The following is a 20,671-nucleotide window of genomic DNA, read 5'->3' as shown; positions in this document are numbered from 1 at the left end:
TTGAAATGGAAGGAGTATCAGACCACTGCAAATCTACCAAGACCTGGCCGTCCCTCTAAACTTTCAGCTCATACAAGGAGAAGACTGATCAGAGATGAAGCCATGATCACGCTGGATGAACTGCAGAGATCTACAGCTGAGGTGGGAGACTCTGTCCATAGGACAACAATCAGTCGTATATTGCACAAATCTGGCCTTTATGGAAGAGTGGCAAGAAGAAAGCCATTTCTTAAAGATATCCATAAAAAGTGTTGTTTAAAGTTTGCCACAAGCCACCTGGGAGATACACCAAACATGTGGAAGAAGGTGCTCTGGTCAGATGAAACCAAAATTGAACTTTTTGGCAACAATGCAAAACGTTATGTTTGGCGTAAAAGCAACACAGCTCATCACCCTGAACACACCATCCCCACTGTCAAACATGGTGGTGGCAGCATCATGGTTTGGGCCTGCTTTTCTTCAGCAGGGACAGGGAAGATGGTTAAAATTGATGGGAAGATGGATGGAGCCAAATACAGGACCATTCTGGAAGAAAACCTGATGGAGTCTGCAAAAGACCTGAGACTGGGACGGAGATTTGTCTTCCAACAAGACAATGATCCAAAACATAAAGCAAAATCTACAATGGAATGTTTCAAAAATAAACATATCCAGGTGTTAGAATGGCCAAGTCAAAGTCCAGACCTGAATCCAATCGAGAATCTGTGGAAAGAACTGAAAACTGCTGTTCACAAATGCTCTCCATCCAACCTCACTGAGCTCGAGCTGTTTTGCAAGGAGGAATGGGAAAAAATGTCAGTCTCTCGATGTGCAAAACTGATAGAGACATACCCCAAGCGACTTACAGCTGTAATCGCAGCAAAAGTTGGCGCTACAAAGTATTAACTTAAGGGGGCTGAATAATTTTGCACGCCCAATTTTTCAGTTTTTGATTTGTTAAAAAAGTTTGAAATATCCAATAAATGTCGTTCCACTTCATGATTGTGTCCCACTTGTTGTTGATTCTTCACAAAAAAATACAGTTTTATATCTTTATGTTTGAAGCCTGAAATGTGGCAAAAGGTCGCAAAGTTCAAGGGGGCCGAATACTTTCGCAAGGCACTGTACTACATATACTATCCATGTATTCTACACATATACTACAGATTCTATCCATGTATTCTACACATATACTATATATTCTATCCATGTATTCTACACATATACTATATATTCTATCCATGTATTCTACACATATACTATATATTCTATCCATGTATTCTACAGATATACTACATATACTACATATACTATCCATGTATTCTACTCATATACTACATATACTACATATACTATCCATGTATTCTACACATATACTACATATACTACATATACTATCCATGTATTCTACAGATATACTACATATACTACATATACTATCCATGTATTCTACAGATATACTACATATACTATCCATGTATTCTACAGATATACTACATATTCTATCCATGTATTCTACACATATACTACATATACTATCCATGTATTCTACACATATACTACATATTCTATCCATGTATTCTACAGATATACTACATATTCTATCCATATACTAGATTCTATCCATGTATTCTACACATATACTATATATTCTATCCATGTATTCTACACATATACTACATATACTACATATACTATCCATGTATTCTACACATATACTACATATACTACATATACTATCCATGTATTCTACAGATATACTACATATACTACATATACTATCCATGTATTCTACACATATACTACATATACTATCCATGTATTCTACACATATACTATATATACTATCCATGTATTCTACACATATACTACATATTCTATCCATGTATTCTACACATATACTATATATTCTATCCATGTATTCTACACATATACTATATATTCTATCCATGTATTCTACACATATACTACATATACTACATATACTATCCATGTATTCTACACATATACTACATATACTATCCATGTATTCTACACATATACTACATATACTACATATACTATCCATGTATTCTACACATATACTACATATACTACATATACTATCCATGTATTCTACAGATATACTACATATACTACATATACTATCCATGTATTCTACACATATACTACATATACTATCCATGTATTCTACACATATACTATATATACTATCCATGTATTCTACACATATACTACATATACTACATATACTATCCATGTATTCTACACATATACTACATATACTACATATTCTATCCATGTATTCTACAGATATACTACATATACTACATATACTATCCATGTATTCTACACATATACTACATATACTATCCATGTATTCTACACATATACTATATATACTATCCATGTATTCTACACATATACTACATATTCTATCCATGTATTCTACACATATACTATATATTCTATCCATGTATTCTACACATATACTATATATTCTATCCATGTATTCTACACATATACTATATATTCTATCCATGTATTCTACACATATACTACATATACTATATATTCTATCCATGTATTCTACACATATACTACATATACTACATATACTATCCATGTATTCTACACATATACTACATATACTACATATACTATCCATGTATTCTACAGATATACTACATATACTACATATACTATCCATGTATTCTACACATATACTACATATACTATCCATGTATTCTACACATATGCTATATATACTATCCATGTATTCTACACATATACTACATATACTACATATACTATCCATGTATTCTACACATATACTACATATACTACATATTCTATCCATGTATTCTACAGATATACTACATATACTACATATACTATCCATGTATTCTACACATATACTACATATACTATCCATGTATTCTACACATATACTATATATTCTATCCATGTATTCTACACATATACTACATATACTATCCATGTATTCTACACATATACTATATATTCTACACATATACTATATATTCTACACATATACTATATATTCTACACATACTACATATACTATCCATGTATTCTACACATACTACATATACTATCCATGTAATCTACAGATATACTACATATTCTACACATACTACATATACTATCCATGTATTCTACACATACTACATATACTATCCATGTATTCTACAGATATACTACATATTCTACACATACTACATATACTATCCATGTATTCTACACATACTACATATACTATCCATGTATTCTACAGATATACTACATATTCTACACATACTACATATTCTGTCCATGTATTCTACACATATACTACATATACCACATATTCTATCCATATACTAGATTATATCCATGTATTCTACACATATACTATCAATGTATTCTACACATATACTATCCATGTATTCTACAGATATACTACATATACTCCATATACTATCAATGTATTCTACAGATATACTATATATACTATCCATGTATTCTACACATATACTACATATACTATCCATGTATTCTACAGATATACTACATATACTACATATACTATCCATGTATTCTACAGATATAATACATATACTACATATACTATCCATGTATTCTATAGATATACTACATATACTCCATATACTATCCATGTATTCTACAGATATACTCCATATACTATCCATGTATTCTATAGATATACTACATATACTCCATATACTATCCATGTATTCTACACATATACTCCATATTCTATCCATGTATTCTACACATATACTACATATTCTATCCATGTATTCTATAGATATACTACATATACTCCATATACTATCCATGTATTCTACAGATATAATACATATACTACATATACTATCCATGTATTCTACACATATACTCCATATTCTATCCATGTATTCTACACATATACTACATATTCTATCCATGTATTCTACAGATATACTGCATATACTATCCATGTATTCTACACATATACTACATATTATATCCATGTATTCTACAGATATACTACATATACTATCCATGTATTCTACACATATACTATCAATGTATTCTACAGATATACTACATATACTACATATACTATCCATGTATTCTACACATATACTACATATTCTATCCATGTATTCTACACATATACTATATATACTATCCATGTATTCTACACATATACTATATATACTATCCATGTATTCTACACATATACTACATATTCTATCCATGTATTCTACACATTTACTATCAATGTATTCTACAGATATACTACATATACTACATATACTATCCATGTATTCTACACATATACTATCAATGTATTCTACAGATATACTACATATACTACATATACTATCCATGTATTCTACACATATACTACATATTCTATCCATGTATTCTACATATATACTACATATACTATCCATGTATTCTACACATATACTACATATACTACATATTCTATCCACATACTGTCAATAATGTCTATACATCCCATATATATATACAGTGGGGCAAAAAAGTATTTAGTCAGCCACCAATTGTGCAAGTTCTCCCGCTTAAAAAGATGAGAGAGGAATACGTCATGCTGTTTTTATCAGGTTCTTGCACATCTGTGGCATTTTGTTGTGTGACAAAACTGCACATTTTAGAGTGGCCTTTTATTGTCCCCAGCACAAAGTGCACCTGTGTAATGATCATGCTGTTTTTATCCGGTTCTTGATATGCCACATGTCAGGTGGATGAATTATCTTGGCAATGGAGAAATGCTGACTAACAAGGATGTCAACACATTTTTTTGCACGTTTTAGAGAAATGTTTTATATTCTTTTGTGCATATGGAACATTTCTGGGATGTTGCTCCTGCGGAATTATGTAATGGCTCAACCAATTTCTATCTATCTATGGTACTGCTGCAGAGGCATGCTAAAAATGAACAGCTGTAATGCTTCCTGTATGACTGTGTGAGTCATGAATGCATCCAGAAACTGCTTTGTCATCTGCCCTGCAGTCCCACGTTCTGTGTGTCACAGAGGAGCTAGAGGTCCTTCTTCTCTCTCGGTCCTCCTGTCAAGCAAATAACTGTCGGTCTCATAGTAGTGGACCGTCAATTAACATAAACACATTTAGCATCTCCTGGCTTCCACACAGCCTACAAGCCACTGATGACCTTTGGAACATCTACATTGTAAAAAAAAGTCTAATAAATCCTTGTAATACAGCCTACACCTTCACAATAAATCCATTATTTATTTTAGACAGGTCTAAAGAAACATGATATGAAGAAAATAATATATTTCAGAAGAACAGAATAGCACACTCAGAGTTGTCCTTATGTTAGGGTCCTGATATGGTTAATGTCATGTGGCTGTGGGCTACGACTAGTTCATTTAGCAGACAGGATTTGCTTATAATTCCGTGGCATTATTTTATAGTATTTTATAGTATGAAGAATACAATTGAACAAAGCTGAATAAAATATTTTTTAAAATTCTCCAAGCGATTTGAGGTAGTGCGCACATGCGGCTATTTCTGTTGTTGAGAGGTTAAACAAAGAAATAGGTCCTCCCAAATGCTTCATTTTGTAACGGCCGTCGGTGGTAGAAGGTGAGGACCAAAGCGCAGCGTGGTACTTGTTGATGTTATTTATTTAAAACTGAACAACATCTAACAAAGCAACAAACAAAAAACACAACCGAAACAGCTTCGTCAGGTGCAACACACACTAAACAGAAAGTATAATCACCCACAACTAACAGTGGGAAAACAGGCTACCTAAGTATGGTTCTCAATCAGGGACAAAGATTGACAGCTGCCTCTGATTGGGAACCATACCAGGCCAAACACAGAAATCCCAAATCATAGAAAAAAGAACATAGACAACCCACCCCAACTCACGCCCTGACCAAACTAACAGAAAGACATAACAGAGGAACTAAGGTCAGAACGTGACAAATTTAGAGTTATTAATGTAACATTAGTTGTGATACAAACGTTGGGCTCTATGTTTTGAGGCTGCATGATGCGACTAATGATGATTTGAAAAAGTTTGCTTGAAAGGCACGAGCTCTGCTTAGTTTTTTGCGCAGGCTGTACACACTTCATCAGTCTCTCATTCACAATTTGACAAGCACTTGATAATTCTTAGAATTTCACGGTGGCATCCCCTTTGCGTGGCCGTAATGCCCCCTAAAACAAATACATCCCCTTTGTGTGGCCGTAATGCCCCCTAAAAAAATGAATGCCTTTTGCAGCCAGTGGCTGTTGGGCCCTTTTCCCTGAGTGCTGCGTTGGGCCCTTTTCCCTGAGTGCTGCGTTGGGCCCTTTTCCCTGAGGGCTGCATTGGGCCCTTTTCCCTGAGTGCTGCGTTAGGCCCTTTTCCCTGAGGGTCTGCATTGGGCCCTTTTCCCTGAGTGCTGCGTTGGGCCCTTTTCCCTGAGTGCTGCATTGGGCCCTTTTCCCTGAGGGCTGCGTTGGGCCCTTTTCCCTGAGGGCTGCGTTGGGCCCTTTTCCCTGAGGGCTGCGTTGGGCCCTTTTCCCTGAGGGCTGCGTTGGGCCCTTTTCCCTGAGGGCTGCGTTGGGCCCTTTTCCCTGAGGGCTGCGTTTGGCCCGTTTCCCTGAGGGCTGCGTTTGGCCCTTTTCCCTGAGGGCTGCGTTGGGCCCTTTTCCCTGAGGGCTGCGTTGGGCCCTTTTCCCTGAGTGCTGCATTGGGCCCTTTTCCCTGAGGGCTGCGTTGGGCCCTTTTCCCTGAGGGCTGCGTTGGGCCCTTTTCCCTGAGGGCTGCGTTGGGCCCTTTTCCCTGAGGGCTGCGTTTGGCCCGTTTCCCTGAGGGCTGCGTTGGGCCCTTTTCCCTGAGGGCTGCGTTGGGCCCTTTTCCCTGAGGGCTGCGTTGGGCCCTTTTCCCTGAGGGCTGCGTTTGGCCCTTTTCCCTGAGGGCTGCGTTTGGCCCTTTTCCCTGAGGGCTGCGTTTGGCCCTTTTCCCTGAGGGCTGCGTTGGGCCCTTTTCCCTGAGGGCTGCGTTGGGCCCTTTTCCCTGAGGGCTGCGTTGGGCCCTTTTCCCTGAGGGCTGCGTTTGGCCCTTTTCCCTGAGTGCTGCGTTGGGCCCTTTTCCCTGAGGGCTGCGTTGGGCCCTTTTCCCTGAGGGCTGCGTTGGGCCCTTTTCCCTGAGGGCTGCGTTTGGCCCGTTTCCCTGAGGGCTGCGTTGGGCCCTTTTCCCTGAGGGCTGCATTGGGCCCTTTTCCCTGAGGGCTGCGTTGGGCCCTTTTCCCTGAGGGCTGCGTTGGGCCCTTTTCCCTGAGGGCTGCGTTGGGCCCTTTTCCCTGAGGGCTGCGTTGGGCCCTTTTCCCTGAGGGCTGCGTTGGGCCCTTTTCCCTGAGGGCTGCGTTTGGCCCGTTTCCCTGAGGGCTGCGTTTGGCCCTTTTCCCTGAGGGCTGCGTTGGGCCCTTTTCCCTGAGGGCTGCGTTGGGCCCTTTTCCCTGAGTGCTGCATTGGGCCCTTTTCCCTGAGGGCTGCGTTGGGCCCTTTTCCCTGAGGGCTGCGTTGGGCCCTTTTCCCTGAGGGCTGCGTTGGGCCCTTTTCCCTGAGGGCTGCGTTTGGCCCGTTTCCCTGAGGGCTGCGTTGGGCCCTTTTCCCTGAGGGCTGCGTTGGGCCCTTTTCCCTGAGGGCTGCGTTGGGCCCTTTTCCCTGAGGGCTGCGTTTGGCCCTTTTCCCTGAGGGCTGCGTTTGGCCCTTTTCCCTGAGGGCTGCGTTTGGCCCTTTTCCCTGAGGGCTGCGTTGGGCCCTTTTCCCTGAGGGCTGCGTTGGGCCCTTTTCCCTGAGGGCTGCGTTGGGCCCTTTTCCCTGAGGGCTGCGTTTGGCCCTTTTCCCTGAGTGCTGCGTTGGGCCCTTTTCCCTGAGGGCTGCGTTGGGCCCTTTTCCCTGAGGGCTGCGTTGGGCCCTTTTCCCTGAGGGCTGCGTTTGGCCCGTTTCCCTGAGGGCTGCGTTGGGCCCTTTTCCCTGAGGGTTGCATTGGGCCCTTTTCCCTGAGGGCTGCGTTGGGCCATTTTCCCTGAGTGCTGCGCACTCTGAAGCACCTCTCACTCACATGGTTCTCCATCACGTGACCAGGTTTTTCTCACAGGCTACAAGTGAAGACAGACACATCAGGGACGCAAATGCGTGCGTCCTCATCCAATTCCGAAGGTGCATACTGAAGATATTGGAACTACTCAACAAGATGAGGTGGCCTAACGAACAGGAAAAGCACAAGCCTATGTCAATCTACTTTTCCCGCATAGTACAACAGTTGACTTATTCTATTCTGTGTGAGAAATAAATATTCCAAACATAGTCTGGGAGAGTTGTGGGATGCGATAGATCCCAAATTAATACAACCACGAGCGTCAAAAACAAACACCCACAAACCAAAAGTGAAACCCAGGCTACCTAAGTATGATTCTCAATCAGAGACAACTAACGACACGTGCCTCTGAGAACCATACTAGGCTGAACTCAAAACCCCAACATATAAAAACACACATAGACTGCCCACCCCAACTCACGCCCTGACCATACTAAATAAAGACAAAACAAAGGAAATGAAATTCAGAACGTGACAGTAGGCCTAGCCTATAGAAAGCTGATGGGATCCACTTCTTTTTAGTAGAGGCCATCACTCTGTTTTCTCACATAGCCGATAGAAATGTTGCACAACATGAGCTCCTGGTCTCTCGTGAAGTGTTTGATTTAGATTTTCAATTACAGAGGGACAATAGAGTGCTGAGTACCAGGCAGTTAATTAAGCAAGTTTGGTAGACTACTAATGACCATCAGCAGCATCAGAGCTTGGAGAAGCCTAATTACCGTGACTAAACGGTCACGTGGAATTTGACTGCCTTCATGACTCGTGACCGCCGGTGTGGCGGTAATACGGTCACCGCAACAGCCATATGTGTAACCCTTTCCCACGTTCTCTCACACAGAGGAGTTAGCTAGGCTCTTTCCCTGGACCCTCGTCCTCAACCTTCTCAGTCCTCACCCTTTCTAACCCTCTGTGTGAGGCACCCTCCGTCCTCAACCTTCTCAGTCCTCACCCTTTCTAACCCTCTGTGTGAGGCACCCTCGTCCTCAACCTTCTCAGTCCTCACCCTTTCTAACCCTCTGTGTGAGGCACCCTCGTCCTCAACCTTCTCAGTCCTCACCCTTTCTAACCCTCTGTGTGAGGCACCCTCGTCCTCAACCTTCTCAGTCCTCACCCTTCCTAACCCTCTGTCTGAGGCACCCTTGTCCTCAACCTTCTCAGTCCTCACCCTTCCTAACCCTCTGTGTGAGGCACCCTCGTCCTCAACCTTCTCAGTCCTCACCCTTCCCAACCCTCTGTGTGAGGCACCCTCGTCCTCAACCTTCTCAGTCCTCTCACCCGCTCCACATCCCTGTCCTCTTTAATTGCTGCATCCTGATACACTGACTTTGCTATGATATAAATAACAAGGAGAAACAACACAGGAGAAACACAGAGAGAAGGAATCAGTTAGAATTAGTCCCCCCCCACATGTTTCTCAGGCTCCATCTGATTAGTGTGCTAGAGAACGAACTCTGATTTTAGGGCCTTCACCTCTCACTGACATCATCACAGACAGACAGACACACACACACAGACAAGCACACACACAGAGAAGAGCACAAGCACACACACACGCGCACAAAGACACTCACACACACACACTCCAGCACAAAACTGCAACTTGATTTTTCTCTCTCGCTTTGTCTTTGTAGTATAAAGAGAGGACATGGTGTTTAGGAGAGGAGAGAGGACATGGTGTTTAGGAGGGGAGAGAGGAGAGATGACATTGTGTTTGGGAGAGAGGAGAGAGGACATGGTGTTTAGGAGGGGAGAGAGGAGAGAGGACATGGTGTTTGGGAAAGGAGAGAGGACATGGTGTTTAGGAAAGGAGAGAGGACATGGTGTTTAGGAGAGGAGAGAGGACATGGTGTTTAGGAGGGGAGAGAGGAGAGAGGACATGGTGTTTAGGAGAGGAGAGAGGACATGGTGTTTAGGAGAGGAGAGAGGACATGGTGTTTAGGAGAGGAGAGAGGACATGGTGTTTATAGGAGAGGAGAGAGGACATGGTGTTTAGGAGATGAGGCACACATAGACTCAACTCCCAGACAGTAATTAGGGGACGAGGGAGGCAGACATAGGACAAAGGGCTGCATTTTGGATGCTGACTAGTCTAAAACCTCTCCACGTTTAGTCGTTTAGCTTTCAGTAGTGAGTGAATACATCTTCATACTGGTACCCTGTGGGAATCGAACCGACAACCCTGGCGTTGTAAGTGCCATGCTCTACCAACTGAGCTACATGGAACAACTTCTAAGTGCTTCACAATCTACAGACATGGTTCAGGCTGTCATAACTCCAAACGTAATTTAACAACCATACACTCCCTCCTGTGTCTGGAACTATCTCTCTCTGTCTCTCTCCTGTGTCTGGAACTATCTCTCTGTCTCTCTGCTGTGTCTGGAACTATCTCTGTCTCTCTCCTGTGTCTGGAACTATCTCTCTGTCTTGTCTCTCTGCTGTGTCTGGAACTATCTCTCTGTCTCTCTGCTGTGTCTGGAACTATCTCTCTGTCTCTCTCCTGTGTCTGGAACTATCTCTCTGTCTCTCTCCTGTGTCTGGAACTATCTCTCTGTCTCTCTCCTGTGTCTGGAACTATCTCTGTCTCTCTCCTGTGTCTGGAACTATCTCTCTGTCTTGTCTCTCTGCTGTGTCTGGAACTATCTCTCTGTCTCTCTCCTGTGTCTGGAACTATCTCTCTGTCTCTCTCATGTGTCTGGAACTATCTCTCTGTCTCTCTCCTGTGTCTGGAACTATCTCTCTGTCTCTCTCCTGTGTCTGGAACAATCCCTCTGTCTCTCTCCTGTGTCTGGAACTATCTCTCTGTCTCTCTCCTGTGTCTGGAACTATCTCTCTGTCTCTCTCCTGTGTCTGGAACTATCCCTCTGTCTCTCTCCTGTGTCTGGAACTATCTCTCTGTCTCTCTCCTGTGTCTGGAACTATCTCCCTGTCTCTCTCCTGTGTCTGGAACTATCTCTGTCTCTCTCCTGTGTCTGGAACTATCTCTCTGTCTCTCTCCTGTGTCTGGAACTATCTCTGTCTCTCTCCTGTGTCTGGAACTATCTCTCTGTCTCTCTGCTGTGTCTGGAACTATCTCTCTGTCTCTCTCCTGTGTCTGGAACTATCTCTCTGTCTCTCTGCTGTGTCTGGAACTATCTCTCTTGTGGAGCTCTCCTCTCCTTTTACTTACTGTTAAATGGCATGGGGTTGATGAGACTCTGAAGCTCTAAAATCATAATAATCTCTCTCTCTCTCTCTTTCGCTCCCACTTCCTCTCTCTCTCTCTTGCTCCCACTTCCTCTCTCTCTCTCTCTCTCTCTCTCTCTCTCTCGCTCCCACTTCCTCTCCCTCTTTTCAGTGACCCCAAATTGGACAGACGTAGACATTCATCCGGGAACATCTCTACCACTCTGGAGATGCTGCCAGGCCTGGAGGGGTTTGAACAGGAACCCTACGTCAAGGTAAATTCTACATTAGATTATATTCTAGGGGGGTGCCCCCAAAACTAGAGATGTTTTAAATTATATTGCAGGGGGGTGCCTACAAAACTAGAGATGTCTTAGATTATATTGCAGGGGGGTGCCCACAAAACTAGAGATGTCTTAGATTATATTCTAGGGGGGTGCCCCCAAAACTAGAGATGTCTTAGATTATATTCCAGGGGGGGGGGGGGTGCCCCCAAAACTAGAGATGTCTTAGATTATATTCCGGGGGGTTCCCCCAAAACTAGAGATGTCTTAGATTATATTCCAGGGGGGGGGGGGGGGGGTGCCCCCAAAACTAGAGATGTCTTAGATTATATTCCGGGGGGTTCCCCCAAAACTAGAGATGTCTTAGATTATATTCCAGGGGGGGGGGGGTGCCCCCAAAACTAGAGATGTCTTAGATTATATTCCAGGGGGGGGAGGGCCCCCAAAACTAGAGATGTCTTAGATTATATTCCAGGGGGGGGGGGGGCCCCCAAAACTAGAGATGTCTTAGATTATATTCCAGGGGGGGGGGGGGGGGGGGGGCCCAAAACTATAGATGTCTTAGATTATATTCCAGGGGGGGAGGGCCCCCAAAACTAGAGATGTCTTAGATTATATTCCAGGGGGGGGGGGGGGCCCCCAAAACTAGAGATGTCTTAGATTATATTCCAGGGGGGGGAGGGCCCCCAAAACTAGAGATGTCTTAGATTATATTCCAGGGGGGGGAGGGCCCCCAAAACTAGAGATGTCTTAGATTATATTCCAGGGGGGGGAGGGCCCCCAAAACTAGAGATGTCTTAGATTATATTCCAGGGGGGGGGGCAAAACTAGAGATGTCTTAGATTATATTCCCCAAAACAGACACAGGAGGTAAAAATACTTGAAAGTACTACTTAAGTTGTTTTTTTTTGGGGGGGGGGGATACCTCTACTTAACTATTTATATTTTTACTTCACTACATTCCTAAAGACAATTCGGTACTTTTTACTCCATACGTTTTACCTGACACCCAAAAGTACTCGTTACATTTTGAATGCTTAGCAGGTCAAGAAAATGGTCTAATTCACGCACTTATCAAGAGAACCTCCCTGGTTATCCCTACTGTCTCTGATCTGGAGGACTCACTAAACAGAGAACATTCATGGTCGTCCCTACTGCCTCTGATCTGGAGGACTCACTAAACAGAGAACATCCCTGGTCGTCCCTACTGCCTCTGATCTGGAGGACTCACTAAACAGAGAACATCCCTGGTCATCCCTACTGTCTCTGATCTGGAGGACTCACTAAACAGAGAACATCCCTGGTCATCCCTACTGCCTTTGATCTGGCAGACTCACTAAACAGAGGACATCCCTGGTCGTCCCTACTGCCTCTGATCTGGAGGACTCACTAAACAGAGAACATCCCTGGTCATCCTCTACTGCCTCTGATCTGGCAGACTCACTAAACAGAGAACATCCCTGGTCATCCCTACTGCCTCTGATCTGGAGGACTCACTAAACAGAGAACATCCCTGGTCGTCCCTACTGCCTCTGATCTGGAGGACTCACTAAACAGAGAACATCCCTGGTCATCCCTACTGCCTCTGATCTGGAGGACTCATTAAACAGAGAACATCTCTGGTCGTCCCTACTGCCTCTGATCTGGTGTACTCACTAAACAGAGAACATCCCTGGTCATCCCTACTGCCTCTGATCTGGAGGACTCACTAAACAGAGAACATCCCTGGTCAGCCCTACTGCCTCTGATCTGGAGGACTCACTAAACAGAGAACATCCCTGGTGGACTCACTAAACAGAGAACATTCATGGTCGTCCCTACTGCCTCTGATCTGGAGGACTCACTAAACAGAGAACATCCCTGGTCATCCCTACTGCCTCTGATCTGGAGGACTCACTAAACAGAGAACATCTCTGGTCGTCCCTACTGCCTCTGATCTGGTGGACTCACTAAACAGAGAACATCCCTGGTCATCCCTACTGCCTCTGATCTGGAGGACTCACTAAACAGAGAACATCCCTGGTCAGCCCTACTGCCTCTGATCTGGAGGACTCACTAAACAGAGAACATCCCTGGTGGACTCACTAAACAGAGAACATTCATGGTCGTCCCTACTGCCTCTGATCTGGAGGACTCACTAAACAGAGAACATCCCTGGTCATCCCTACTGCCTCTGATCTGGAGGACTCACTAAACAGAGAACATCCCTGGTGGACTCACTAAATAGAGAACATTCATGGTCGTCCCTACTGCCTCTGATCTGGAGGACTCACTAAACAGAGAACATCCCTGGTCGTCCCTACTGCCTCTGATCTGGCAGACTCACTAAACAGAGAACATCCCTGGTCATCCCTACTTCCTCTGATCTGGAGGACTCACTAAACAGAGAACATCCCTGGTCATCCCTACTGCCTCTGATCTGGCAGACTCACTAAACAGAGAACCTCCCTGGTCATCCCTACTGCCTCTGATCTGGCAGACTCACTAAACAGAGAACCTCTCTGGTCATCCCTACTGCCTCTGATCTGGCAGACTCACTAAACAGAGAACCTCCCTGGTCATCCCTACTGCCTCTGATCTGGAGGACTCACTAAACAGAGAACATCCCTGGTCATCTCTACTGCCTCTGATCTGGCGGACTCACTAAACAGAGAACATCCCTGGTCGTCCCTATTGCCTCTGATCTGGAGGACTCACTAAACAGAGAACATCCCTGGTCGTCCCTACTGCCTCTGATCTGGAGGACTCACTAAACAGTGAATATCCCTGGTCATCTCTACAGCCTCTGATCTGGAGGACTCACTAAACAGAGAACATCCCTGGTCATCCCTACTGCCTCTGATCTGGAGGACTCACTAAACAGAGAACATCCCTGGTCATCCCTACTGCCTCTGATCTGGAGGACTCACTAAACAGAGAACATCCCTGGTCATCCCTACTACCTCTGATCTGGAGGACTCACTAAACAGAGAACATCCCTGGTCATCCCTACTGCCTCTGATCTGGAGGACTCACTAAACAGAGAACATCCCTGGTCGTCCCTACTGCCTCTGATCTGGAGGACTCACTAAACAGAGAACATCCCTGGTCATCCCTACTGCCTCTGATCTGGAGGACTCACTAAACACATCCTTCGTTTGTCAATTATGTCTGAGATAACCCTGTGGCCTTGGCGATCCGTAAATACATATTTTTTTAAATGGAAAAAGTGGCCGTCTGGTTTGCTTAATGTGGGGAAGTTAAAATGATTTATACTTGTACTTTAAGTATATTTTAGCAATTACAATTACTTGTTTTATTAAATTATATTTTATTTAACTAGGCAAGTCAGTTTTAGCAAAAAACAATGGGTTAACAGTGGGTTCATGAGCAGAATGATAGGTTTTTAGCTTGTCAGCTCAGGGATTTGATCTTGCTACCTTTCGGTTACAAATCCAACGCTCTAACCACTAGGCTACCTGCCGCCCCAATATCAGTCCACAGAGTTAGGAACTATACTGCACCGTGCTGTTTCACACTGTGCTGTTTTACTGTGCTACGCTAGACTGTGTATTGTTGTCCGTATCACTTGTTTTTTTCCTGCTCCCCTCGTGGCGTTGAACATCCATCTCCTGTATGACTTATTGATTGATTGATTGATTGATTGACCTCCCCAGACGGTATCGTACGCCCAGTTCCTCCACCCGACCAATGCTCTGGTCCGCCAGAAGACTGCCTCGGTGGACATCACCCTGCAGGTGCCCCTCACCCTGCAAGTGCCCCTCACCCAGGTGACCCGGAACAGCATCCCCAGAAACTACACCCCGACTAGGCTGAACTCCAATGTGGGACTGGATTTAGGTATTTGACCCCGGTTGTGTTGTAGGAATGGATGTTGGTTGAACCTTTAGCAATACATTCCTGGTCCATCAGAGGGCGGAATGGAGCTTTTATCACGTTGTGGACTGTCTGTACCTGCTTTCCACGGGGTTATGACCTCTACTGTACCTGCTTTCCACAGGGTTATGACCTCTACTGTACCTGCTTTCCACAGGGTTATGACCTCTACTGTACCTGCTTTCCACAGGGTTATGACCTCTACTGTACCTGCTTTCCACGGGGTTATGACCTCTACTGTACCTGCTTTCCACGGGGTTATGACCTCTACTGTACCTGCTTTCCACGGGGTTATGACCTCTACTGTACCTGCTTTCCACAGGGTTATGACCTCTACTGTACCTGCTTTCCACAGGGTTATGACCTCTACTGTACCTGCTTTCCACAGGGTTATGACCTCTACTGTACCTGCTTTCCACAGAGTTATGACCTCTACCTGCTTTCCACAGGGTTATGACCTCTACTGTACCTGCTTTCCACAGGGTTATGACCTCTACTGCACCATGCTACCATGCTAGTTCTACTGTACCATGCTGGTTCTACTGTACCATGCTGGTTCTACTGTACCATGCTGGTACTACTGCACCATGCTACCATGCTGGTTCTACTGTACCATGCTGGTTCTACTGCACCATGCTACCATGCTGGTTCTACTGTACCATGCTGGTTCTACTGCACCATTCTGGTACTACTGCACCATGCTACCATGCTGGTTCTACTGTACCATGCTGGTTCTACTGCACCATGCTACCATGCTGGTTCTACTGCACCATGCTACCATGCTGGTTCTACTGTACCATGCTGGTTCTACTGTACCATGCTGGTTCTAATGTACCATGCTGGTACTACTGCACCATGCTACCATGCTGGTTCTACTGTACCATGCTGGTTCTACTGCACCATGCTACCATGCTGGTTCTACTGCACCATGCTACCATGCTGGTTCTACTGTACCATGCTGGTTCTACTGCACCATGCTACCATGCTGGTTCAACTGCACCATGCTACCATGCTGGTTTTACTGCACCATGCTACCATGCTGGTTCTACTGCACCATGCTACCATGCTGGTTTTACTGCACCATGCTACCATGCTGGTTCAACTGCACCAGGCTACCATGCTGGTCCTTCTGACCCAGGCTACCATGCTGGTCCTTCTGACCCAGGCTACCATGCTGGTCCTTCTGACCCAGGCTACCATGCTGGTTCAACTGCACCATGCTACCATGCTGGTCCTTCTGACCCAGGCTACCATGCTGGTCCTTCTGACCCAGGCTACCATGCTGGTCCTTCTGACCCAGGCTACCATGCTTGTTCAACTGCACCATGCTACCATGCTGGTCCTTCTGACCCAGGCTACCATGCTGTTCCTTCTGACCCAGGCTACCATGCTGGTCCTTCTGACCCAGGCTACCATGCTGGTCCTTCTGACCCAGGCTACCATGCTGGTTCAACTGCACCATGCTACCATGCTGGTCCTTCTGACCCAGGCTACCATGCTGGTCCTTCTGACCCAGGCTACCATGCTGGTCCTTCTGACCCAGGCTACCATGCTGGTCCTTCGGACCCAGGCTACCATGCTGGTTCAACTGCACCATGCTACCATGCTGGTCCTTCTGACCCAGGCTACCATGCTGGTCCTTCTGACCCAGGCTACCATGCTGGTCCTTCTGACCCAGGCTACCATGCTGGTTCAACTGCACCATGCTACCATGCTGGTCCTTCTGACCCAGGCTACCATGCTGGTCCTTCTGACCCAGGCTACCATGCTGGTCCTTCTGACCCAGGCTACCATGCTTGTTCAACTGCACCATGCTACCATGCTGGTCCTTCTGACCCAGGCTACCATGCTGTTCCTTCTGACCCAGGCTACCATGCTGGTCCTTCTGACCCAGGCTACCATGCTGGTCCTTCTGACCCAGGCTACCATGCTGGTTCAACTGCACCATGCTACCATGCTGGTCCTTCTGACCCAGGCTACCATGCTGGTCCTTCTGACCCAGGCTACCATGCTGGTCCTTCTGACCCAGGCTACCATGCTGGTCCTTCGGACCCAGGCTACCATGCTGGTTCAACTGCACCATGCTACCATGCTGGTCCTTCTGACCCAGGCTACCATGCTGGTCCTTCTGACCCAGGCTACCATGCTGGTCCTTCTGACCCAGGCTACCATGCTAGTCCTTCTGATCCAGGCCACCATGCTGGTCCTTCTGACCCAGGCTACCATGCTGGTCCTTCTGACCGAGGCTACCATGCTGGTCCTTCTGACCCAGGCTACCATGCTGGTCCTTCTGACCCAGGCTACCATGCTGGTTCAACTGCACCATGATACCATGCTGGTCCTTCTGACCCAGGCTACCATGCTGGTCCTTCTGACCCAGGCTACCATGCTGGTCCTTCTGACCCAGGCTACCATGCTGGTCCTTCTGACCCAGGCTACCATGCTGGTTCAACTGCACCATGCTACCATGCTGGTCCTTCTGACCCAGGCTACCATGCTGGTCCTTCTGACCCAGGCTACCATGCTGGTCCTTCTGACCCAGGCTACCATGCTGGTCCTTCTGACCCAGGCTACCATGCTGGTCCTTCTGACCCAGGCTACCATGCTGGTCCTTCTGACCCAGGCTACCATGCTGGTCCTTCTGACCCAGGCTACCATGCTGGTTCAACTGCACCATGCTACCATGCTGGTCCTTCTGACCCAGGCTACCATGCTGGTCCTTCTGACCCAGGCTACCATGCTCGTCCTTCTGATCCAGGCCACCATGCTGGTCCTTCTGACCCAGGCTACCATGCTGGTCCTTCTGACCCAGGCTACCATGCTGGTCCTTCTGACCCAGGCTACCATGCTAGTCCTTCTGATCCAGGCCACCATGCTGGTCCTTCTGACCCAGGCTACCATGCCTGTCCTTCTGACCCAGGCTACCATGCTAGTCCTTCTGATCCAGGCCACCATGCTGGTCCTTCTGACCCAGGCTACCATGCTGGTCCTTCTGACCCAGGCTACCATGCTGGTCCTTCTGACCCAGGCTACCATGCTGGTCCTTCTGACCCAGGCCAGTGGTAGAATGTGATGGAGAAGAGAGAGAGAGAACATTCTGATTCATCCACCTCTGATGAATCACAGTGAATAACAGTGGGGTGTTGCTGCTCAGGTCTAGATAGTGAAATTGAATTTCAAATTGAAACGGCGAGAGAGTGTCTGACTTCTCCTCCTCATCTCTGCACTGAGAGACAGACTGTCAGCACCCGTCAGTGATCAGCATGGCCTGTGTGAGAGAGGGAGCGTGTGAGGGGATCTTCTTGTGCGTGTGTGTCAGTCACATTACCACAGATGGTGATAATAATGTGTTCTCCTCCCCACTCTTTCTTCCCTATATCCATGGGTCTGATTTAGCAACACTTTGTTAACTAGCAACACACAGCTGGGTGTGTGTGTGTGTGTGTGTGTGTGTGTGTGATGCGCTAGCTGTTAGTTATTCTGTGTTGCCACGGTGACCGGGGACAGATACCAGCCACAGTTATTCTGTGTTGCCAGGGTGACGGGGACAGATCCCAGAGACAGTTATTCTGTGTTGCCAGGGTGACGGGGACAGATCCCAGAGACAGTTATTCTGTGTTGCCAGGTGACCGGGGACAGATACCAGAGACAGTTATTCATTGTTGCCAAGGTGACCCGGACAGATCCCAGACACAAATGGTACCCTATTCCCTTTGTAGTGCACACTACTTTTGACCAGAGCGCATAGGGAATAGGGTGCACACTACTTTTGACCAGAGCGCATAGGGAATAGGGTGCACACTACTTTTGACCAGAGCGCATAGGGATTAGGGTGCCATTTGGGACTCAGTTGGCCCCAGGAGTGTTGCCAACACTGATATCCAGGTGAATTGTGGGTCAACAGTAATGTCACACACAGTGTGGATGACTACAGACCTGGTAGCTGGTGTAACTGTCATATGTGTGTGGTTCTCCTGGCTGTCTCTCTGTCTGTGGAGGACTTTATTAATGATATGTGGTTCTCCTGGCTGTCTCTCTGTCTGTGGAGGAATTTATGAATGATGTGTGGTTCTCCTGGCTGTGTCTCTGTCTGTGGAGGAATTTATTAATGATGTGTGGTTCTCCTGGCTGTGTCTCTGTCTGTGGAGGAATTTATTAATGATGTGTGGTTCTCCTGGCTGTGTCTCTGTCTGTGGAGGAATTTATTAATGATGTGTGGTTCTCCTGGCTGTGTCTCTGTCTGTGGAGGACTTTATTAATGATGTGTGTGGTTCTCCTGGCTGTGTCTCTGTCTGTGGAGGAATTTATGAATGATGTGTGGTTCTCCTGGCTGTGTCTCTGTCTGTGGAGGAATTTATGAATGATGTGTGGTTCTCCTGGCTGTGTCTCTGTCTGTGGAGGAATTTATTAATGATGTGTGGTTCTCCTGGCTGTGTCTCTGTCTGTGGAGGACTTTATTAATGATGTGTGTGGTTCTCCTGGCTGTGTCTCTGTCTGTGGAGGACTTTATTAATGATGTGTGGTTCTCCTGGCTGTGTCTCTGTCTGTGGAGGAATTTATGAATGATGTGTGGTTCTCCTGGCTGTGTCTCTGTCTGTGGAGGAATTTATGAATGATGTGTGGTTCTCCTGGCTGTGTCTCTGTCTGTGGAGGAATTTATGAATGATGTGTGGTTCTCCTGGCTGTGTCTCTGTCTGTGGAGGAATTTATGAATGATGTGTGGTTCTCCTGGCTGTGTCTCTGTCTGTGGAGGAATGCATGAATGATGTGTGTGGTTCTCCTGGCTGTGTCTCTGTCTGTGGAGGACTTCATGAATGATGTGTGGTTCTCCTGACTGTCTCTCTGTCTGTGGAGGACTTCATGAATGATGTGTGTGGTTCTCCTGACTGTGTCTCTGTCTGTGGAGGACTTCATGAATGATGTGTGGTTCTCCTGACTGTCTCTCTGTCTGTGGAGGACTTTATGAATGATGTGTGTGGTTCTCCTGACTGTCTCTCTGTCTGTGGAGGACTTTATGAATGATGTGTGTGGTTCTCCTGACTGTCTCTCTGTCTGTGGAGGACTTTATTAAATATGTGTGTGGTTCTCCTGGTTGTCTCTGTCTGTGGAGGACTTTATTAATGATGTGTGTGGTTCTCCTGACTGTCTCTCTGTCTGTGGAGGACGTCATGAATGATGTGTGTGGTTCTCCTGACTGTCTCTCTGTCTG

At 45.8% G+C, this 20,671-nt stretch overlaps 1 protein-coding gene across 1 annotated transcript in view; it reads left to right on the top strand.

Moving 5' to 3' along the window:
• LOC110510377 (CDK5 and ABL1 enzyme substrate 2) overlaps positions 1 to 20,671 on the top strand; it is a 113,790-nt gene that overhangs the window by 63,059 nt on the left and 30,060 nt on the right. The window contains exons 4-5 of the mRNA XM_036947799.1: positions 11,475 to 11,577; positions 15,243 to 15,426. Of these exons, the coding sequence (XP_036803694.1) occupies positions 11,475 to 11,577; positions 15,243 to 15,426 (287 nt within the window). The remainder of the gene's footprint in view (positions 1 to 11,474; positions 11,578 to 15,242; positions 15,427 to 20,671) is intronic.

Source organism: Oncorhynchus mykiss, chromosome 16, assembly GCF_013265735.2.
Source record: "Oncorhynchus mykiss isolate Arlee chromosome 16, USDA_OmykA_1.1, whole genome shotgun sequence".
NCBI classification, from domain to species: domain Eukaryota; kingdom Metazoa; phylum Chordata; class Actinopteri; order Salmoniformes; family Salmonidae; genus Oncorhynchus; species Oncorhynchus mykiss.
Note: the sequence above shows the minus strand (reverse complement) of the source record. Positions and strands in the feature narration are given on the sequence as shown.